General features: G+C 40.0%; 1 protein-coding gene across 6 annotated transcripts in view; it reads right to left on the reverse strand.

Annotated features, from left to right (window-relative positions):
- ptprt (protein tyrosine phosphatase receptor type T) overlaps nt 1–19,613 on the reverse strand; it is a 318,570-nt gene that overhangs the window by 63,101 nt on the left and 235,856 nt on the right. For all 6 annotated transcript variants that reach the window (XM_051415102.1, XM_051415097.1, XM_051415096.1 and 3 more), the window contains 3 exons: nt 13,630–13,784; nt 8,602–8,682; nt 8,108–8,143 (listed from right to left, as the gene is read on the reverse strand). In XM_051415102.1, coding sequence (XP_051271062.1) covers nt 8,108–8,143; nt 8,602–8,682; nt 13,630–13,784 — 272 coding nt within the window. The remainder of the gene's footprint in view (nt 1–8,107; nt 8,144–8,601; nt 8,683–13,629; nt 13,785–19,613) is intronic.

The raw sequence follows: 19,613 nt of genomic DNA on the forward strand, positions 1-19,613 counted from the left end.
GAGAGAGAGAGAGAGAGAGATGGCACTGACACACTGCCTACGTGAGTCGTTTCTGGCAACTACCTCCCTGAACTGCTGTGGCTTGCATGCCTGGTGTCCACACATAGAGTGTTTCTGCTGCTGCAGCCCTATCTTTCTACGATACCTCCACTCTCCAGTGAAGCATTGCAGCAGCTGCATGCAAGATGAGCTTCTCAGGTGGGCTGTGTGGCTGTTCTAACCTGTTAACATGGGTGCCAAAATAAAAAAAAAGAGTTCCCGTGGTGCTCACACAACAAACACGCATGTGAGAGAGCTGCAAGCCGCAAATGGCCCCTTCACCTGCTGCTTTTGACAGAATCAATCAGAAATTCAAAAACAACTTAGCGCTCTGTGCACCGTTCTTAACTGACTGCTCTGATTAATAAACGTATTCTTTGATGGTGAAACAGTAGCCTTAGGGCTTGTGTCCCTATAGCGTTTTTTAACCGTGCTTCATTCCAGCACTCCCCAGCGCCCTCCGATGGGGCAAATATTATCAAGAACAAAAGGGGAGGGTGGAGCTTAAAGTCAGGGAAGAGGGGAACTTGATAGAGGGTAAAAGAAAAAGCATATACCAAAGGATGAGTGAGAAATAATAAGAATAAGGAAGGAACAATGCAGAAATAAATGAAGCAAAAAGCTTCCCAATAGATCGATAAGATACATCATGTACTTAAGTGTACTGAACTATTCTGCAGATTCATCATACATGTTTTGGAAACTGAATTTAAATTGAGAAAGCCAAAAGAGAGGACAGATGGAATAAAAGACAAAAACAAAACACAAAGTGGAGGCAAAAGCAAGCCAGAGAAAGGGAGCAGCAGAAGTGTTAAGTGGAGGAAGAGACAGAGAGGCAGCAGAATATATATCTGGACCGCAGGTCACAGAGATCAACTGGTCTAGACAGTATCCCTGCGGTTTACCTCATTTCACCTCCCATCTCCTGACATGAGGAACAAAAACACTGACTCACAAAGTCCAGCCCAGTGTGTGTGTGTGTGTGTGTGTGTGTGTGTGTGTGTGTGCAGGCCTGTCTGCGTGCATGTGTAATGGTTACAAGTGTGTGTATGTGCGTACGAACCCACTTCCTTTGGAACTTACAGGCACCAGAGTCTAACAGAGATAGGCGAGTGTGTGTGGGTGGGTGTTTGCGTGTAAGTTACCTACACAGTAGTCTGTGAAGTCACCAAGCAGCTGCACAGCAGACAGACAAATCTGCTTCACAGGAGAGTTTCTCATTTAACAGAAATTGAGTCTTATCTTGTGAGTAAGGACCAGAGAGAGAAAGAGACTGGTGGACAGAGAGACTTACAGACAGATAGAAACCTCCCCTATTTCTCTCTGCTAAGAAAGGAGGATTAACTTCATATCCTCATTGGGCAGGGAAGCACTGTTTGCCTCCTGCTGCTCAGTATGTTAGTATAGGCCCTGCATGCATGAAGATAATTAAAAAAGACGAGAAGGATTAAAGTAATAATATGCAATATTTTCATACAAAGGAATGTCTGTTTTGCTACTGTGAATGGCCAAATAAAACACAAAAGCGATTCAAGCTTTATTTATTTTAATCACCCAGCTTTTACACTTGGTGTAAAACATTACACTGGTGTCTTTTAGTGGTTTATATGGCGGTAATTCCTAGTAGACAGGAAGATGCATTTTACATTTCTGGGCTGAAATCACTTGCTCACTCTTTATTGCAATATATATATATATATATATATACTATGATATATATATATATATATATATTGAGACATATGAATCATATTCATTTTGTGTCCTCAGCTGTAGAGTCACACAATGGTCATTTTTGCATTCACAAAATGTGACACATTGTGGAATAGACACAGACGTCATTTTAACATGAAATAGTAAGGTAAACACAGATCTTAGCAATGTTCTGTTCCATTCAGGTCAACAGAGTCCAGGTATTATTATTGTCCTGATGCCAATTCTGATATGTCAGCTAATCTGAACCAATAGCAACATTCCCATTTCCCAAAACTTGATGGCCTGCTGTGACTGACTCAATAAATGAACTAAGCCACTGAAACAACCAGATTTGATTAATAAGGTCAATATCTGTGCTGATACCAATCTGCATATCAAATCGTGCAACCCTAATCTTGTGGTCTTTCCAAAGAGGACAACAATGGAATTAATTGTGTTTTCATCATTATTGTGTTTTCATCCTCTACAATTTTAATAGTCCTCTTGGACTGTATGAACACAGACTCTCTACCTTTGATTACTATTTAATATGTAGCTATATATGATGAAAGTGAACAGCCAGGGCGGCTGTGGCTCAGAGGAAGAGCGGGTCGTTCCTTAATAGAAAGTTGTGGGTTCGATCCCCCGCTCCTGGTGCCACATGTCAAAGTATCCTTGAGCAAGATACTGTACCCCAAATTGCTCCCGATGCCATGCATCGCTGTGTGAATGCGTATGAATGTTAGTTTCTGTCGATGGACTTTGCCATCACTGTGTGAATGTGTGTGAAAGGGTGAATGTGGCACGTAGTGTAAAAGCGCTTTGAGTGGTCGAAAGACTAGAAAGGCGCTATACAAGTACAGGTCCATTTACCATTTACCATCCAAAAGGATTACACAGATTGTCAAAGACTGACAGACCAAGAGGCATACAAATGATGGAAGTATGACTGCCTTGATGTGAATATAAACTGTGTAAGCAGGCAGTCAAGATATGGCTGGAAAAGAGCACAACGGTTCAAACTTGCCTGAGCACATAAAGGTTAAAAATGACTATCTCTCAACCCTATTCTCACCTTCAATTATCCAGCATTGCCACATTATGGCCAAACAAAATGACTACCATTAGCCATAATCACCTTACATGCAGCCTAATGCTATGCTGAAACAGACTGGGGGAAATAATTGCCCTTCAGTAATGCTGTGGAAAAACTACTTCCAATACAAGCAGGGCTGTGGGTAGAAATTATGAGCTCTCTCTCAGGCGGTGACTCTGGACCATCTTCCACTTCCACTGTGCAGCAGCGCAGTTATCGCTAGTGTTTTTTTCAGTAAAATTTGTATTGAAAAAAATCAAGGATGCTCCTCTTTTTGTTAAATAGGCTTGCTGAACCTTCTTTCAATTCAATTTAATTCAATTTTATTTATATAGCACCAATTCTTAACAAAAAATAGTTTTTTTCAAAATGTCTAAACCGTTCTCCTAATAAATGTGCCACTCTTTCTCCATATCATACTTTCACAAACTCTCCCTGTTCCATGTATCCTTGTGAAGAACAATTTGATTCTAATCATCACAGAAAATAAAGAAATCCTTTATTGCTGACTGTTTCTATCTTCCCTGAATCTTATATTCTTATATTATTACTATTTTAGTCTTCTTAATATAACTTCTGTTTACAGATTGATGAAGCACTTTTACACATGATTGGGGGAATAAGATACATTTTTGCACTCATCAACCAGGGCAAGTGAACACCATATTCAATTCAATTCAATTCAATTCAATTCAATTCAATTCAATTTTATTTAAATAACGCCAATTCATAACAGAAGTTATCTGAGGACACTTTTAAAAATAGACTATTTTTCTTTTATATATAATTGTGCTTCAAATAAAGACAAGCATTTCTCTACACCTTATTCTTGTTTAAAAATCATTCACATTATATGAAAGTTCTGGAGAGCAATAAAAAGGTGACGCAATGAACAATTTGGGTGCACCTACATTTTGTGCTGGTGCACCTAAAAAAAAAAGTTAGGCGCACAAAGTAAATACATAATCCCTTTCTACTTCACCTCCTCACATCTCCTTTGCAACATCCGTGCAAACATCAGTATGTTTCAGCAGTAAATGACAAAGAACAAGATGAATCTGTGTCTTTGTATTCAAGTCTTTTCACCTGCAAAATGTTTGTCTCAACCAAAGTCATTGCTTTTTAATCCATTGTTGATCTAATTTCCCTACATGGGTTTTAGATGCCCTTGAAAAGGCAAACAGGAATGTGCAAGGGGGAATTTTAGTTTCAGATCTAGTTCTTGAGTTTTGTTCTCGGCGTCCTAGTTTCCTGGGACGCTTTTGCATGGGTCCGTGTTGGTATCATTGTATTTGTGCAACTGTGTGTACCTAATTAACCACAAAAAGCCTCTGATCCTTGGAAAAACATGACTTCTATGCTAACAACAGCGAATGGCTGTCCTTGGCCGGGCACAAAAGGCTGACGCTTGGTTTGTGAACTGACAGAGAACAGTGTTGCGCAACCTTTTAACATACATCAGTGTCTGGGAAATTGATTTTTAGAGGAAAACGTGTTTGCACATGAAATGCACGCTATGCTGCGGTGGCTTTCTACTGATCCAGTGGATTTACGTCGCATTAATGTTAACACTATGCTGGGTGTATGTGCCTATGGATGTGTGCAAGTGTGTACTTCGGTGCTTTGTAACTTTCTGATGTGTCCTTGTCTCTTTATGCATATATTTGTATACTGGTATATGCTATACCAGGTGTGTAAGTGTTGGTTTCTCTGTGTTTGCTTATATATGTAAGATTTTGTGTGTGTGTGTGTGTGTGTGTGTGTGTGTGAGAGAGAGAGAGAGAGAGAGAGAGAGAGAATATGTGTGTGCGTGTGTGTGCATGTGAAATCCCATTTCCATAGCTGAGAAAACACCTGAGCTATGGAGAAGGCTATACAGCTAGTTCAAAAAGAAAACACACACACACACACACACACACACACACACACACACACACTTCGTGCTAAACCCCACTCCGTATTGCATACTGGATTTACCCAAGCTCCTTCTCCCCGTCTTTGATCCCTCAATCTGTATGTCTCTTTCACTGTCGTCTTAATAACTTTCTTCTCTCTCAGCACCTCAGTCTCTGCTCTTCCTCTCTCTTCTCTTCAAGCTATTAAAAACGATCCTCACCGGAACCATTCAGACTCCTGGTACCACAATCCCTTTTCAAAAGCCTGAAAGGTATTGGAACACGTCTAAATGTTGGATTCTTACTTTAAAAATGAAATGTTTCCTATCCATTCATTAAGTGATTAAATTCAGCCAACCCTTGGAGGCCACTTCGGATAAAATGAGCAACATAATGGACTCAATGGGAGTGCTGAGCGTTACAGTGGTAACGTGTAGAAACATATGAAGCTTATCAGATCACATGAAAATGATTTTTGGCAGTATTTTCTAGTCAATTCTGGTGGGAATATTTTCTGTGCACTATTTTTATTTGTTTGAATGAAATGCAGTCACATACAACTAAGAAAGTTAGTCAGAGGAGAACTGTCTGACAACTAGAATCAGAATATCTCTGATGAGTTTCAGTTTGTGTTCATTCCATTTAATATTGAATATTGGATTATATAAGTGCTTTGGTAGGATAAAAAACATCTTAAAAATATCAGCAGTACATTTCAGCTCTGATTAAACTAGCAAACAAACAAACAAACACATATTGTAAAAAGAAATTTCCTGTTAAGGAACTGGCAAATATTCTCATTTTCATTTTCCTCTTGTTTATTTATCTCCCTTCCTCCACCCCTCCCTCAGTTTACACTCTCTTCCATCCCTTTACATATACTTTTTTTTCATCCCTGTCCCTGTATTTTTCTATCCATTAGTATTCCAAACCCCTGTCTCTCGTTCTTTGGCCTTGGGTGGTGATCATGATGAAGATAATGATGATGGAAACATGCATGGTGGTCAATTTGAAGGTCCTCCGTTCACTAATTTACTGCTTCAATCAATAAAATAATTGCGATGCTCAGCATGATGCGTAAACAGCACCCAACACCTCTATATGATGTATTTGGATGGATGGATGGAGGAAAGGAGGGATGAGCAGATGAACGTAGGGCTGCAGGGAGGTATGAAATGGGAGAGCGTGGTACTGGTGGAAGGAAAATACAGGATTTATAGAGGGAGTAATGTACCTACAACTGGAAAGATTAATAGATGAATGAATGGAAGGAGGGTTAATTGAATAAATTACACTAGAAAAGAAGAGACGAATGTAGACAGTGATGGAGGGATAGAAAGGTGCATGGAAGGACTAACAGATATGAGGAAATGACCAAATGGGCAATGTAGGGATTAACGGACGAGTGGGTGGACAGATAGATGGGACGAATGGACACATGATCCTGCGAGGTATGGATAAATGTGAGTAACGGATGAACGGATGGATGAAAGGAGGAAAAAATCAAGAGTGGAGGGGTGGTTAAATGAATGAAGAGTTGAAGAGAAAGGTGGAGGGATGGTCAGGCAGTAGATGGAGGGAGAGATGATGGATGGATAGATGCAAAGAAAAGGCAGAATGTAATGAAACGAGAAGAACAAAAGAGGGATATATGGGTGGATGAGGAGATGAAAGGATGATGTGAGAGAGTGTTGAGAGTACAGAGGCAGGGATGGATAGATGGACAGAGAGATAGAGTAGTGGTCAACAGATGGATTAACAGATGATAGAAGGATCATGTATAGAACGATGGATGAAATAAAATTTTTTAATTCTCCTTTTCATCATGGTTTTACTGCTGTATCAGTTTCATCATGCCACATTTGTTCTAATATATGTAGTGTGTTTTCTAGGCCTATACTTTATGTATTTATTGTGAACACCAGATATTTCTTCACAGTAATGATGAAAGTTTTGTTTTACATCTCATGTCTTTCTATCTAATTGTACAGAGAACAGATGGTTTGACAAAACGCTAACGTCATTCTGTGAAGATGTATGACAGCAAATTTGTGCCATTGCACAAATCGCTCAAGCGTTCTTTTGCATTCTGCTTCATCATTCCTTGATGTGCGTCAGCAAGTGGTACAGAAACCTGTGCAGCCAGTTACAGTAAACTCGCTTAAATGTGCACATTGTTAGAGAATGTGGATATCTTTCTCTCCATGCCTCTTTCTCTTTTGACCACTTTTCTGTAGTCAGTCGGTTTTCGTCGAGCAGACGAGACGCATATTGGGTGTCTATGACAGTAATTTCTCTTTATAAATGTCTGGCTCTCTGTTTCCTGGGAAGTTAACACATGTGCTCAGCAGGTATAACAGTTATTGAGCTGATAAACAACAGTGTGAAAAGATGCACTTTTGGAAAGAGAGGAGAGGGACAAAGAAGAAGAAGGAAAAGAGAAAACCAATGGCAAAAAGACAGCTATGTATGTAAAAATGAAAAGAATACTGGAGATGAAAAAAACAGAGACATGGAATTAAAATAAAACGCTTTAATGGATAAAAACATTTATAAATATAACAATGAACAATGGTCTAATGAAATCAATTGAGAAAGAAGTAGTTTGCAAGACATGTAGAGGTAAAGGAGGGAGATGGGGTGGCGTGACAGCAGACATGATGACAGGGACAGGGAAAAGAATGGGCAGAGTGCAGGAGGGAAGAAGGCAGGAGTGAAAAGGAGGAGGATGGATGAGAGGAGGTGTGGCAGGAAGATGACGAGGTGGCAGCTGGCTGATAAGTATTATCACATAAAACAGAAACACTCCCGTAAAGAGAGACCTGCACACAAATGTCACGATGCCACTTATGCCTCTGTGTGTGTGTGTGTGTGTGTGTGTGTGTGTGTGTGTGTGTGTGTGAAGGAGAGAGAGTGTGAAATGATCTACTAGTGCATAGACTGGCCACACACACACATACATGTTACACTTTGGCAGAGGCCAGAGCCAATCTCCTTGGCAAGGAACTGGTCAATCTGGCCAACAGAAGGGGATAGAGGGAGGAAAAATGAAGAGAAAAAGACAGAAAGAAGGTAGTGGAAAATGGTTTTGACATTTCATTTTGCCCATGTGTAAACCCTGCGTGAGTGTGTGAATATGTGTGTGTGTGTGTGTGTGTGTGTGTGTGTGTGTGTGTGTGCATTCCTATTTGTGATTGCACATGAAGTATATGAATGAAGCCTTCCATGTGCATCTTTGACGTTGCATGTCCCCTGATGTGTGTGAAACTGCCTTTTTGTCAACTTGTATTATTTATTGTAGCATTAATTGGTAACTGAGAGAGATATGGACAAAATTATAGATTGGGAGGAAATTGAAGTGAGACAAACAGTTTTTACTCACCTATAGAAGTTGTGGCTGGAACTGGCTCTTTGGACACTGCACACGCAGCATGACACACAGAAGGAAGCACACATTCTCAGTCAGTAAAAGCAACAACAGGTATGCCATATTGGGTCTTTAATATGCTTATGTAAGGAAGTAAAAACTTTTGTAATATTGACCATAAAGCCACTGTCTGTAAGGTTGAGAAACACAAGCATGAATTACAAACTAGATGAAGAAAGAGGGCAGGTTTTAGTGAGTTAGCTGAGAGCTGAGGACCATTAACATGTTCTACAAGTGATAACGTGCAAAATAACGCAAACATTGCACTGTAGTCTGAGTACTCGTAACAGAATCAAGGAGCTGTTTCTACACAGTGTCATTTATAGGCATAGGTTGTCCACTTGCACTTACAGCTGCAGGCAACTCCACTACAGCCATCGAATTGTTTCGCCTAAAGCATCTTCAGATGTTATGTGTGTGTGTGAGTGTGTGTGTATACAAGTGTGTACCCGAGTAGTAGGAATTCAGCAGGGATTTGCTCTGCAGTGTCTTGCTTCCCTGCACAGAGAAGGAGCAGGGAGAGGGGGAGGCTGGGGAGGAGACAGAAGGGAGGAGAGGTGAAAGGAAGGTGAGTAAAAGGATGAGGAAACAAGAGGAAAAAGGGGAGAGGGTGTTATAATATGGAGAAAAAAGGAGGGAGGTTGGGTGAAAAGGAAGTGCGGGACAGGGTAGGAAGGTAAGGGGGGGAGTGTAGGAGGTGAATGGAGGGAAAAAAACAGGAGGAAGATGAAGAAAGATGAGAACAGAGGATGTGTGAGGGGAAACAAGAGGAGGAAGCAGGATGCGAAAAAGACAATAAAATAAAGAGGACAGGGGGGACAGAAAGTAAAGCACAAATCAGGTGAAGGACAAAAGGGAGAAACCAGAGGAGAGGGAAGAGGAGAAGAGGGGTGGGTCAGTGAACTCAACGATCAATCATCGCAGGACACAATTAACAGTGAAAACATATACAAAGGATGATCAATACGCCATATTCAACAGCACAAGACAATCCAATACCACTAATGGCACCATCAATGCTACTGGTATTGAATTTTAAAGCATAAAAGTGGTTCCGTCTCAATGAGCGCGCACTCAAATATGACATACTCTCAATGTCCGTCAATATATACAATTACATGACTGTGTGGCTCGTATGAAGAATGATGGCTCAAACTAAATGGAATGAACCAATGGCAAGGGACAGGGCTTGATATAAAGTGGAGAACAGGGTGGAGTATAAGTCCAGTGGGCATGTAATACTCATCATCACACCCCAGCTATGACACAAGCAATCGAACTACCAATAACAACATTATGAATCAAGTGGATCTCAATTATTCCAGGGTATAACAACATGCATTTGTCCCACTAACTCAGGCAGCCTAGCACATATTGAGCAGTTAAGTACCAAATAGAGCCCCCCATCCCTGACCAGCTTAAAATGACCTTTGTGTGGTATGGTGGCTCCTTGTTGTCTACATAAGGTGTTTATCTGTGAGTCTCTACAACAGGTTCAGTGCTCCTCGGCATTCATTTTGTCAAGTCTCTCCCATCTGGATATAAAGGCCCCATCCTGGTATAGTAGATCACTGAAAATAACTTTAAGTGACCCAACTGTGTAAGTGGACAAATAGAGCCATATGGAAACATTGTTATGTTTCACTGCACAGTTTTATTTTCCAGTTTTTCAGTATGTAGGCTATCTCTGTCACTCTGTAAGTCAGCTAGTCTGGAAGGTAGCGAGCAGTTACCTAATCAAAAAAGCATTTACTCAAACAGCTTTAAAACTGACATCTGCAGTCACGACTCAAGAACACTTCCTATGGTAATTTGTTGAAATGACATATGTTTGTGTCCACCTTTTACTTGCTGTCTGTTTTTTTTTTGTTGTTTTTTTTGGTCAACTAACTCCCAGTGGTTGATCAAATTGCTATTGCCAGTTCAAAAAGGCTACAGTGGGAAGCAAGTCAACAGAACAAAATAGAAAACAGAAAAGAGCTGAGCTGATGTACCATTGCTTATGAATGTGATTCTCTACCAGGTTCTGCTTTCTTAAATAGTGACTGATACTGATACTACTACGTCCATGCAGACACGCTCTATCTCCCACATACACACACAGACTGCTAGGGGCTATTAATAAATAATATCTAGGATAGACACCAGCACACACACACACACACACACACACACACACACACACACACACAATAAGATAAAACCTTGGGGGATTGCTGGGAGACTGACTTTGACATATTATATGCTAGCTCATCCTGTTCAATAATCCACACTAGATATCACAGCTAGCCTACATTTATCTATAGGACCGGCAGCTAGTTGGTGTGTGTGTGTGTGTGTGTGTGTGTGTGTGTGTGTGTTTGTGTGTGTGTGTAATTGTCATTTATCTATAGGCTTTCGCCAGGCAAATAGTACCCATGCATGTCAGCATATACTGTACAGTAGTTTTGCATGTGTTCATCTGTTTTGTGTATTTCAGACTCCTGGTGGTCCAAGGTGGTTTTCATTAGTGGAAACAGGAAAGTAATCTCTCCTCCACTTGCCTTTGTACTCAGTGATATGATATAATACTTCAGCTTCCCCGGTGGCATTTTTCTCTGCACTTCATAGATTAGCTTTAGCTGTACTTTAGGTATCCAGTGTTTTTTCGGTCTCATTTGGAGTCGTTGAACCGCAGTGTGATGCCATTTTGGTAGAGAAGTCCCAGTCTGCTAATTAATGCCTTTTGGCCAAGCAGACTACTATCTGATATGAAAAAAACACAACCAATAAGAAATAAAGAGGGATTTCAAAACATTTACCATGATGGCTAACTGTTGAAAAGTGTATTTTTGCTAATGCTGAAAAGCCTCTCTGAGCCCATGTTACTCCCAAGTGTAACTTTGTCACTAAGTGGACTGTGGAAATAGCCACTTACAGCATCTTCTTCCTGTGATAATGGTAGCTGAGGTGACACTAAAATTAGCCATCTTTCTCCCTGTCACATTAAAGTGATAGGAAGAAAGTGGCTTCAGAGATATGTCACTTGTGTGAGAGCAGCATGATGGAGTGCTTGTGATGGTGGGCAGAAAAATAATGGTCCGTCCATGTGACTCGTCCACGTGTTTCTGTTAGCTGTTGGCTTTATCTTGCTACGCTGTTGTCATCTGGATACGAGATGCTTGAAAAGACAAATGTAAATGGGTAAATTCTGCTCCTTCCTGTCACCATTATAAAATGGAATGGATATGCTTACCAGTAACCCCAAAAGCTCGAACGTAGTTTTCTGTGCAGACAGCACTCTTTTCCTGTTTCTTACCATAAAACAACCTAGAAGGTGTCCGATCAAATAAAACTTTAAAATAAATTATGAAGTATGAAGGCTGACACAGACCTCACCCAGTGTTCTGTGTGTCATTTACTGATGTCTTAAATATTCATGTGATGACAATTTTCTGATGTGAAAATGATCCATGTAGCAGCCCTCTTTCCTAATTCTCATTCATATTCTGTTTGCTCTACTGTTTTCTGGTACAATAGCCCAATTTCCCTACAGCGAATAATTTAAATTTTATCTTCTCCTCCTCTCTCCGTTGTCCTCTCTTTCTTCCCTCTCTCCTCTCATCTCTCCCCTCTGCTCTCCTCTCCTAATACCTCCAAACACAACATATTTTCTCCTCTTCTGATAAAATCCCTCTCGTCTCATGCGTACCGGCACTGTATGCTAATGCGCCTCAAAAAGAAGCTCAACTTTAATACAGTGAGGAGTGTACCTGCATACCAAAAGAAATCTGCTTTGACAGCAATGTCCTGTGAAGATATCTGGCGACTGGGTGAGAATGCAATAACACAAAAAGGTTATTTGCTCCGCGAGGGTCCATCCGCGGAAATATTATTGGGTCCCCTACCTTGTGTCAGCGTTTTTCTCTGTCTCATTAGGACTGAGTCTGGATCGGTGACTGTGTGTGAACGTGTGCGCTCTGTTTCTTTTTCTTTTTCAAATATGAATGTGATAAGACAACTTTGACAGAAAGAGACTAGTTCATGGCACCAAGTTTGACAAACCTGACAACTAATTGAATTTTAAACAACAATCTAATTAAAAGTGTATAAAGTGACAGCAAAATTGGCAGAATTATATTTTTTTGTCATAGTCCGTCCATACAGTCTGCATAGACTGATACAATAGTGCAGTGTCTCTCTGGATTAAATGGCATACCAACCAAGACATATTTTTCTACATTTACCCAAAGCTGATTAAAAAGGAGAGAAGTCTGGCACCTTTCGAAAGTCCAAACTTAATTTCACATAAGAAGACGAAAATTCTATTTGAATGCCAAAACTCTATTTTTGGCCCCAAGCAAGGTTTAGTCAACTCTGCCTGGAAGTTTTAAAGTAACCATTACGTTATCATATTTCCAGTTTCCGGAAGACACTAACCTTTTTTTTTCTAAATTCTCTAAATGCCAAAGCTTTTACTTACTGTATAGACTCAGCCAAAGTGAACTGAGTTCTAGTTGGAAGAAAAAAAACGTTGAATGTCTTGAATACTACAAGTTTATGAAACCCAAGGTCTAGAAGAAAGTAAGCTCCTTCCCTATATGTTGTTCCCTCTAAGTTTATCTGAAAGTCAATGAAATAAAAACAATGAATATCACAGCTTTCTTATACATCCAAGGTCCAGATACAAGCAGTCTAGTCTAAGTGTTTTCAATGCAGAAACATTATTTTATGTCAGAATTGCTGCATGTACAGTTAGAGGAAGAGTTCGGGCAATTACGGCCGGCATCAGCTTGCTACTTAGTCCCTCTCCAGCAACCCTGGCTTTCAATGGCCAAGCACTCCCAAAAGGCCAGCCTGACATTTTCAAGAGAAAAATGCCCTTCTGAGGGGCCCTGTCTAATTACCCTGGACACACACACACACACACACACACACACACACACACACACACACACACACACACACACACACACACACAGACAGACACACACACACACATGCATCATTTTACAAAGAGACAGGAATATACACCCACATGGCCACGCAAATATGGGCAGGCTGATTGTTATAAGATTGCAGCTGAAGAGACACACACACGTGAAACACCCACCGCAATATGCATAGATGTACTTGCATGTGTATGAGGCAGCACAAAGCAGAACCAGTTCAGAGGAAATGAGCTGAAAATGATTACAACTGCACTAAGTAAGATGGGGGCTGGTGAAGCAGTACAACATGCTGCTGATATTGGTGAAAGAGGAACATATGGAGAGTTTTATTGTAAAATGAGATGTCCACTATTTGAATAAATGAATCTGACAAAATGTAAAACTTACAGCGAAATTTATTAGATAAGGCAAATTCGCTTTGCTGTATTCTACCATAGTTTTATATTTAGGGATTCGATTCGGACAGTATATTCTCTGAAGGACCTCCATGATGGTGCCAGTTGGTAGATTTAGGATGCACAAAAAGCACAGAGGATTTTGACTTACTGAATCCATTGAGGTCCTGGTTGGAGGTGGAGAAGGGGTCGTCTTTGTGCAGGGTGCTGACTTTAGTGGTGCTCTTATCAGCTGTGGTAACCGGACCCATCTCCCTCTGCTGGGTGGAGCTGCTGGCAGTCTCCTTCTGCTTCTTTGCCAACTTCCTACGATGGTGTGAACACACGCACGCAAACAAAAATACACGTAAAAGGGACATACGTAAGCACGGACAGGAACATGCACGCACACAGGTATATTTACACATATAGACACACATAGAAATGTGTAAACCCATGTGCAGCACCCAAACACAATCACACATTTACAAACAAACATACATCACAAAAATTACTGTCAGGGAGATTATTTATGGTGAGAACTGCAAGCAGAAGAGATTATATTTTATAATATACAGTGACAAAACACAAAAGAGACAAAATGGCCACATGAGGATGAGCATTGTGTTTAATGCATTGCCATATTCAAAAGTTCAAACTAGATTTTTGCATTTAACCATATATTTTTAACAGTCTAACTTGTTCAGCAGCCATATACCGTTGCTTTGAGCAAATTATACTGTGGACGTTTAAGGCAATGGTTAAACTTCTAATTTATAGTTAAAGCACTGCTTTTAAATGTCTGTTTCATGGTTGTTGATTTGTCTTTATTTAAGATGAAATATATTTTTGAGCCTATGAGTAAAAAATAAAGAATTACTGTGTGTAATTTGGTTCTATGGTGAGTCAGAGTGAGCTAACAAGCTACATGCATGATGGACTCCTTTAAACTCTTTATTTTAACATCGATCTGTGGGGCGGAGATGGCTCAGGTGGTAGACCTCGTTGGTGGTTGTCTGCTGGTCACAGGGTTGGCAGTTTGATTCCCACTACCTCTTACCCACATGGTTAGGTGTCCTTGGGCAAGACACTGAACCCTGCAATGTTCACCAGCCACTAATTTCTGATACAAAACCCAGATAAATGAAGAGGGTTGAATAGAGAAGGGCATCCAGCGTAAATAATTTCAGACAGTCAATCTCTATCTGTATCTCATACAGTACATCATACTGTAAAATCAAATTCATTTTTTATATTAAAACTGTACTGGCACCAGATCAACTATTTTATATTATAATTTGTCATCAAGTACAAAGCACTGATATCAGTTATTCTGTAAAACCACACTGACAGAACTGACTGATTTACATTACCATAGGTTTACCCAGTCCCACATCCAGTTGTTATGGACAGTAAAAGATGCTTCATTTGCAAGATGTCTCACATTCCAAGTAACTAATGGGGAGACCCAATAAGTGACTGTTGGAACGGCTTTAAGTTAGAAATCAAGAAAAAAAAAAAGGCAGATTTTTTTTTCTCCAGAGCAATTAGAGCAAAGAAAGGACAGGTAATATTATTCAGTGGGGAGAGGTTGACATTCAGTACTTCGGTAACATGTGGGGCTTCTACAGTGGCTATATATAATGGTAAATGTAATCATGTGACCGCTGATGAGGTGTCCCTCGAGTGTGGTTGTATTCTTATGATTTTTTTCTCCTGTTCACTGTTCACATGTCACAACTCCCATCTGTTGGCCATTTTGTGTTGGCTATTTTGAGTTCTACCTTTTCTACCTTCAGTTTTAAGTCCACTGAGACACCAGATGGCAGAAACGACAGCAAGCCATTACAATCTGACATCAACTGGTAAATTCACCAGAGCTTGCAAAAGTACCACCATAAAGCATATTTTTACTGTCTTGTCCTGCATGTATTCCCTACAACTACTTCTAGAAGTCAGAAATGTTCTATGAACCTCAGCATACTGGAAATGATAATTAGTGTGTCTCATTTTAATGCAAGTATGATTCTGTTGATCACTGCATACAGAAAGCACTGTTGCCTTCAATAGACTGAAACAATGTACAATGTTACAGTGTAACTCCAATGTGCTTCATCTGTATAAGGGGAGCCCAGCCAGGACATCACCTGGACTATAGCCTACAGCTGGATTTAAAGTCTGCATTTTCAGGCTGGATATGTCACAACAGGCCCACAAGGCTTGTCACATTTTAAAGGCTCCTTCAGAGTCAGCTGGAAAATACCACCTTCTTTTATCTGAATTAGAAAGACAAAACTGGTCTATCCTTTAGTATTCCACAACCCAGTGTGTGTAGATCTACTGATTAATGGAGCATCCAGGCAATCTGTGTCAATTTGTTAATTCAGGAAATATCACATGACCATGTTGTTTTGAAGTATTTGTTTTCAGGTGGTCATTAAGCACTGGTAAATGTATCACAAGAAGTAGACTAATGAAAAATCCATTACAGGAAGTGAATAAAGGAAGCACTGTTTGTTTTTGTTAGCAGCCTGGATATGTTATTAATCACAGGATGTTTTAGATAAATGGACATTACCGCAATTGTATTTACACTTTGTCAGCCATTAAAGGGGAACTTCCCGGTGATTAACTAGGACATTTTGGGCTATACAGGTTGTTTAGGGCCGCCATTGGTTTTAGTCACTCTAAAACAGGACCATTTAATCTGGGGAGGAGGAGCAGGTTCAGCCCAACCAGCATGATTTCTGACAGCACAAGGTCATTTATCAGCATAGTGAGCATTCAGTGTAGATCTGTATCTATAGTGTTCCAGAAATCTCATATTTTCCAAAACTAGACCAAACTGTGGAGACACAGCAACCTTTTCAGTTCTCCCTTTGACAGTTGCTGTACACATTGTAGGACATTATCAATGGAATGGTTCAGAAGACAAGTGCATCTTACAAGAGCTGTAATTTACAGCTGTCACTGAAGTGCACTGATAAAAATCCAAATATAATTTAGTCATTTATGAGAGATAATGGATTTCCCCAAAAACAATGCTTCAGTGTCATGCAAAATTTATTTTTTAAAATTTCAGAACCCTGGATGAGGAAAACCTGCCTTGAACTTTACTAATGCCAGATTCCCTCTGTTGTGTTATTATCATAAAAAGCTGACATTGAGAGCCACTTTAATAAGAGTAGTGTTTGTTTTGCTATTACTTTCAATTATAAACCTTTGCCTATAAGAAAATGAATATATTTTTACTTTGTCTGTAGAGAGGCTTTTAAAGAACGTGCAACACAAATGAAAGCAACAGCTTTGTGACCTCTTGGTCTGAGAGCAACTCATGTACACAAATATTGACTGAGACCTTGCAGATCAAGGGAATTACATGAATTAATTTTTATCGACCATTTTCCTTTTATGTGTGACCTGTATTTTCCCACTAAGGATAACAAAAATATATCTTGATCCACTAGCAGACTGCAAAGCATGATGTAACCTTGAAAAACATTATGCCCTAAATGCTATCTGTTGATCTGTGGGTTGCAGTGAAATCCAAGGAGAGCCAATAAACACAATGGGTTTCCTTTATTTTTCAAAATAGCTCTAAATGGTTTCTTTATAATTATTATGGTTATAATGTGTAACTGCAGCTCTCTGTGGTAAATATCATGCCTGTGTGCAGTAAGGGCTTATTAGTTAGTTATTTTGCTAATGAAGGAGCAGGTCCGGGGACTGTCTTGTTCTCTCTCATCAGTGCTTGTAGTCTAACATATAGTAAGGGAGTGAAATGGATGCTAAAGCATTTCCATAGACCTTCTTCCTTGGGATGTGTTCAATTTTTGACTTGGCAGCTGCTAACTGGTAAATTGTCTAGTGAATCATTCTCTTGAAAATGGTGTATTGAGTATCACTTAAATGATCACCAAAGCAAGCTACCTGACACTCAGCAGCACAGTCCTATCAAACAGTCAACAGATAAATTAATACATTTTTGGCTGAAATGCACCGCAACCACATGTCAAAGCATTCAGTGTTCACAGAATTTCCCTTGAATTCCAAAAACAACACATTCGGTTCCAGTGTGGCCACTGTGTTAGCCACTGTGTTAGCCATATTGCTGTAATGCAATACAAAGGGGAACAGAAGAAGGGCAAGGTTTTATTTTCTAGCTGGTATCAGCAGTACAGGTCAAAGCAGTTAAGGGTTGCAAGGCAAAAAACTGAGAGGTCAAGGGTCAATACTGACTGATGCATGACTTGAAATGTCTGCACATACTGTAGGGTCAGACTAACCATCTCACAGCTTACTACAGTTAATGCTAAGTTTGCACTCTGCACCTTAGTGGGAGAGATTTAGGGGGAACGAAGGTTGGACCAAAGGGTCGGCTCTCCATATGTTAAGAGAAAGCGATTACAGCATGTAAAAAGCAATTTTATGTGAGGGATTCCCATATGTGCGACTCACCAGCAGTAAATCTGGTAATACATTTTCTCTGACCCCACTATGATGTGACATTACAATAGTAGCTGAGAGAAAAAGCTGGCTGACCCAAATGTAGATCCCCATGCAGTTAGCCATTCCATGTGACAACTTTGTCTGTATATATTCCTCTTATAGACAAAGGTTTGAAAGTTATCACTTAGAAGCTGTAGGAAACCCCTTGTTTTCCTGAATCTCTACAAGGGAGGTGGCTAGTGCAAAGCATGGATGACCACAATGGCCACATTAATTGGAAATAGACCCAACCCAAAGAAGATGGTGGCACGCACAGACGCAGCGGCTCACAGCTCTGTGTGCCCTTTTACGGAGCTGCTTTTTAAATTTCATTGTACTGTGTATAATGACAATAAAGGCTTTCTATTCTATTCTATTCTATTCTATTCTATTTTAATTTACAATAAAACCAAAACTATTTTGGTATAGCTCCTAGCCATAGCTTCCTAATTAATAATTTGTTGGACTACTGTTATTGAATAAAAGATCAGGTCTATAGGCTACTCAATTTAAAATAAATCACTAGGAATTAACTTTTAGGAGTGTGTTTTAGTTTTATTCAAGGTTAGGGTTGAAATATACTTTCATATCGCTATTTTTGGTTTTAAAAGTCCAGTGTGTACGATTTTGTGGCATCTAGCGGTGAGGTTGCCGATTAGACAACTAATTAACCCTTCCACCTCCCCTTCCGCGAGAAAAGAAAGGCCTTCTCCAGAGTCAGTTAACTTTGTCAAATGTGGTTCAAAGTGACAGTTGCCGTAGCACTGCGCCTGCTAGAATGACCCTTCACATTTACAGAAGGAGCAGACCCGCTCTTTCTGTAGATGTGAAGGGTCATTCTAAGGTAATGAAAACAGAGCGATTTTAAGGTGATTGTACACTAATGAAAACACAAGTACCAATATTATATTCCATTTCTGCCGATATTTCTGCCAATAGATCCCTAAATCTTACACACTATTTTCACTCATCAGAACCTGACTTGCCTTTTCAGAAGTGTGTAGTAACAAAACACTACATCTGAGAATCGTACTCTTCCCACAAACTGTCAGAACAGAGCGAGCCATTAATCAAGTTTCTCACAGTGCGTACAAGCAGCGTTTGTTCACATCAGTGCCTGCTGTGCTTTGCAAATGAACAACAGATACTATCACTAATGTGTATCAGTAATGCATCATTTTAACATTTATCTCCAGTTGAGTCATATAAAAATCATCTCACACTGCTTTTTCTCAAGTCAATATAAAAACCTCCTCCAGAATCCACCAACACATTTACTTAAAGTGTCTGACATCCAGTCACGAATGGCATGCAGTGGGCTGTGTGTGTGTTTGTGTGTGTGTGCACAAGCACTGGCTTTAATGCAGGCATGTGTATGTGTGTACTTCTTTCTGTGAGCAAACACTTGAAGGCTGTATAAGTACTGCATGTGCTGGACGTTCAGTGTTTTCGCCTGTGTGTGTGCTTGTACACGTGTCTGTTGTATTTGGCTGTTGGTGCACACTGGCCAGTGAGTGGGTGTGTTTCTAAGTGACCTATCACGAAGCCGCCTATACGCCTGTTTGTGTCTCTGAAAAATTGCTCGATCCTGCAGTCACTCCAAAAGGCAAATTACAAAAGCACATTTACTACTTTCCTGTGGAGCATTAATCATACCTTCCCAACAAT

This window comes from Dicentrarchus labrax, unplaced genomic scaffold (assembly GCF_905237075.1).
Source record: "Dicentrarchus labrax unplaced genomic scaffold, dlabrax2021, whole genome shotgun sequence".
NCBI classification, from domain to species: Eukaryota; Metazoa; Chordata; class Actinopteri; family Moronidae; genus Dicentrarchus; species Dicentrarchus labrax.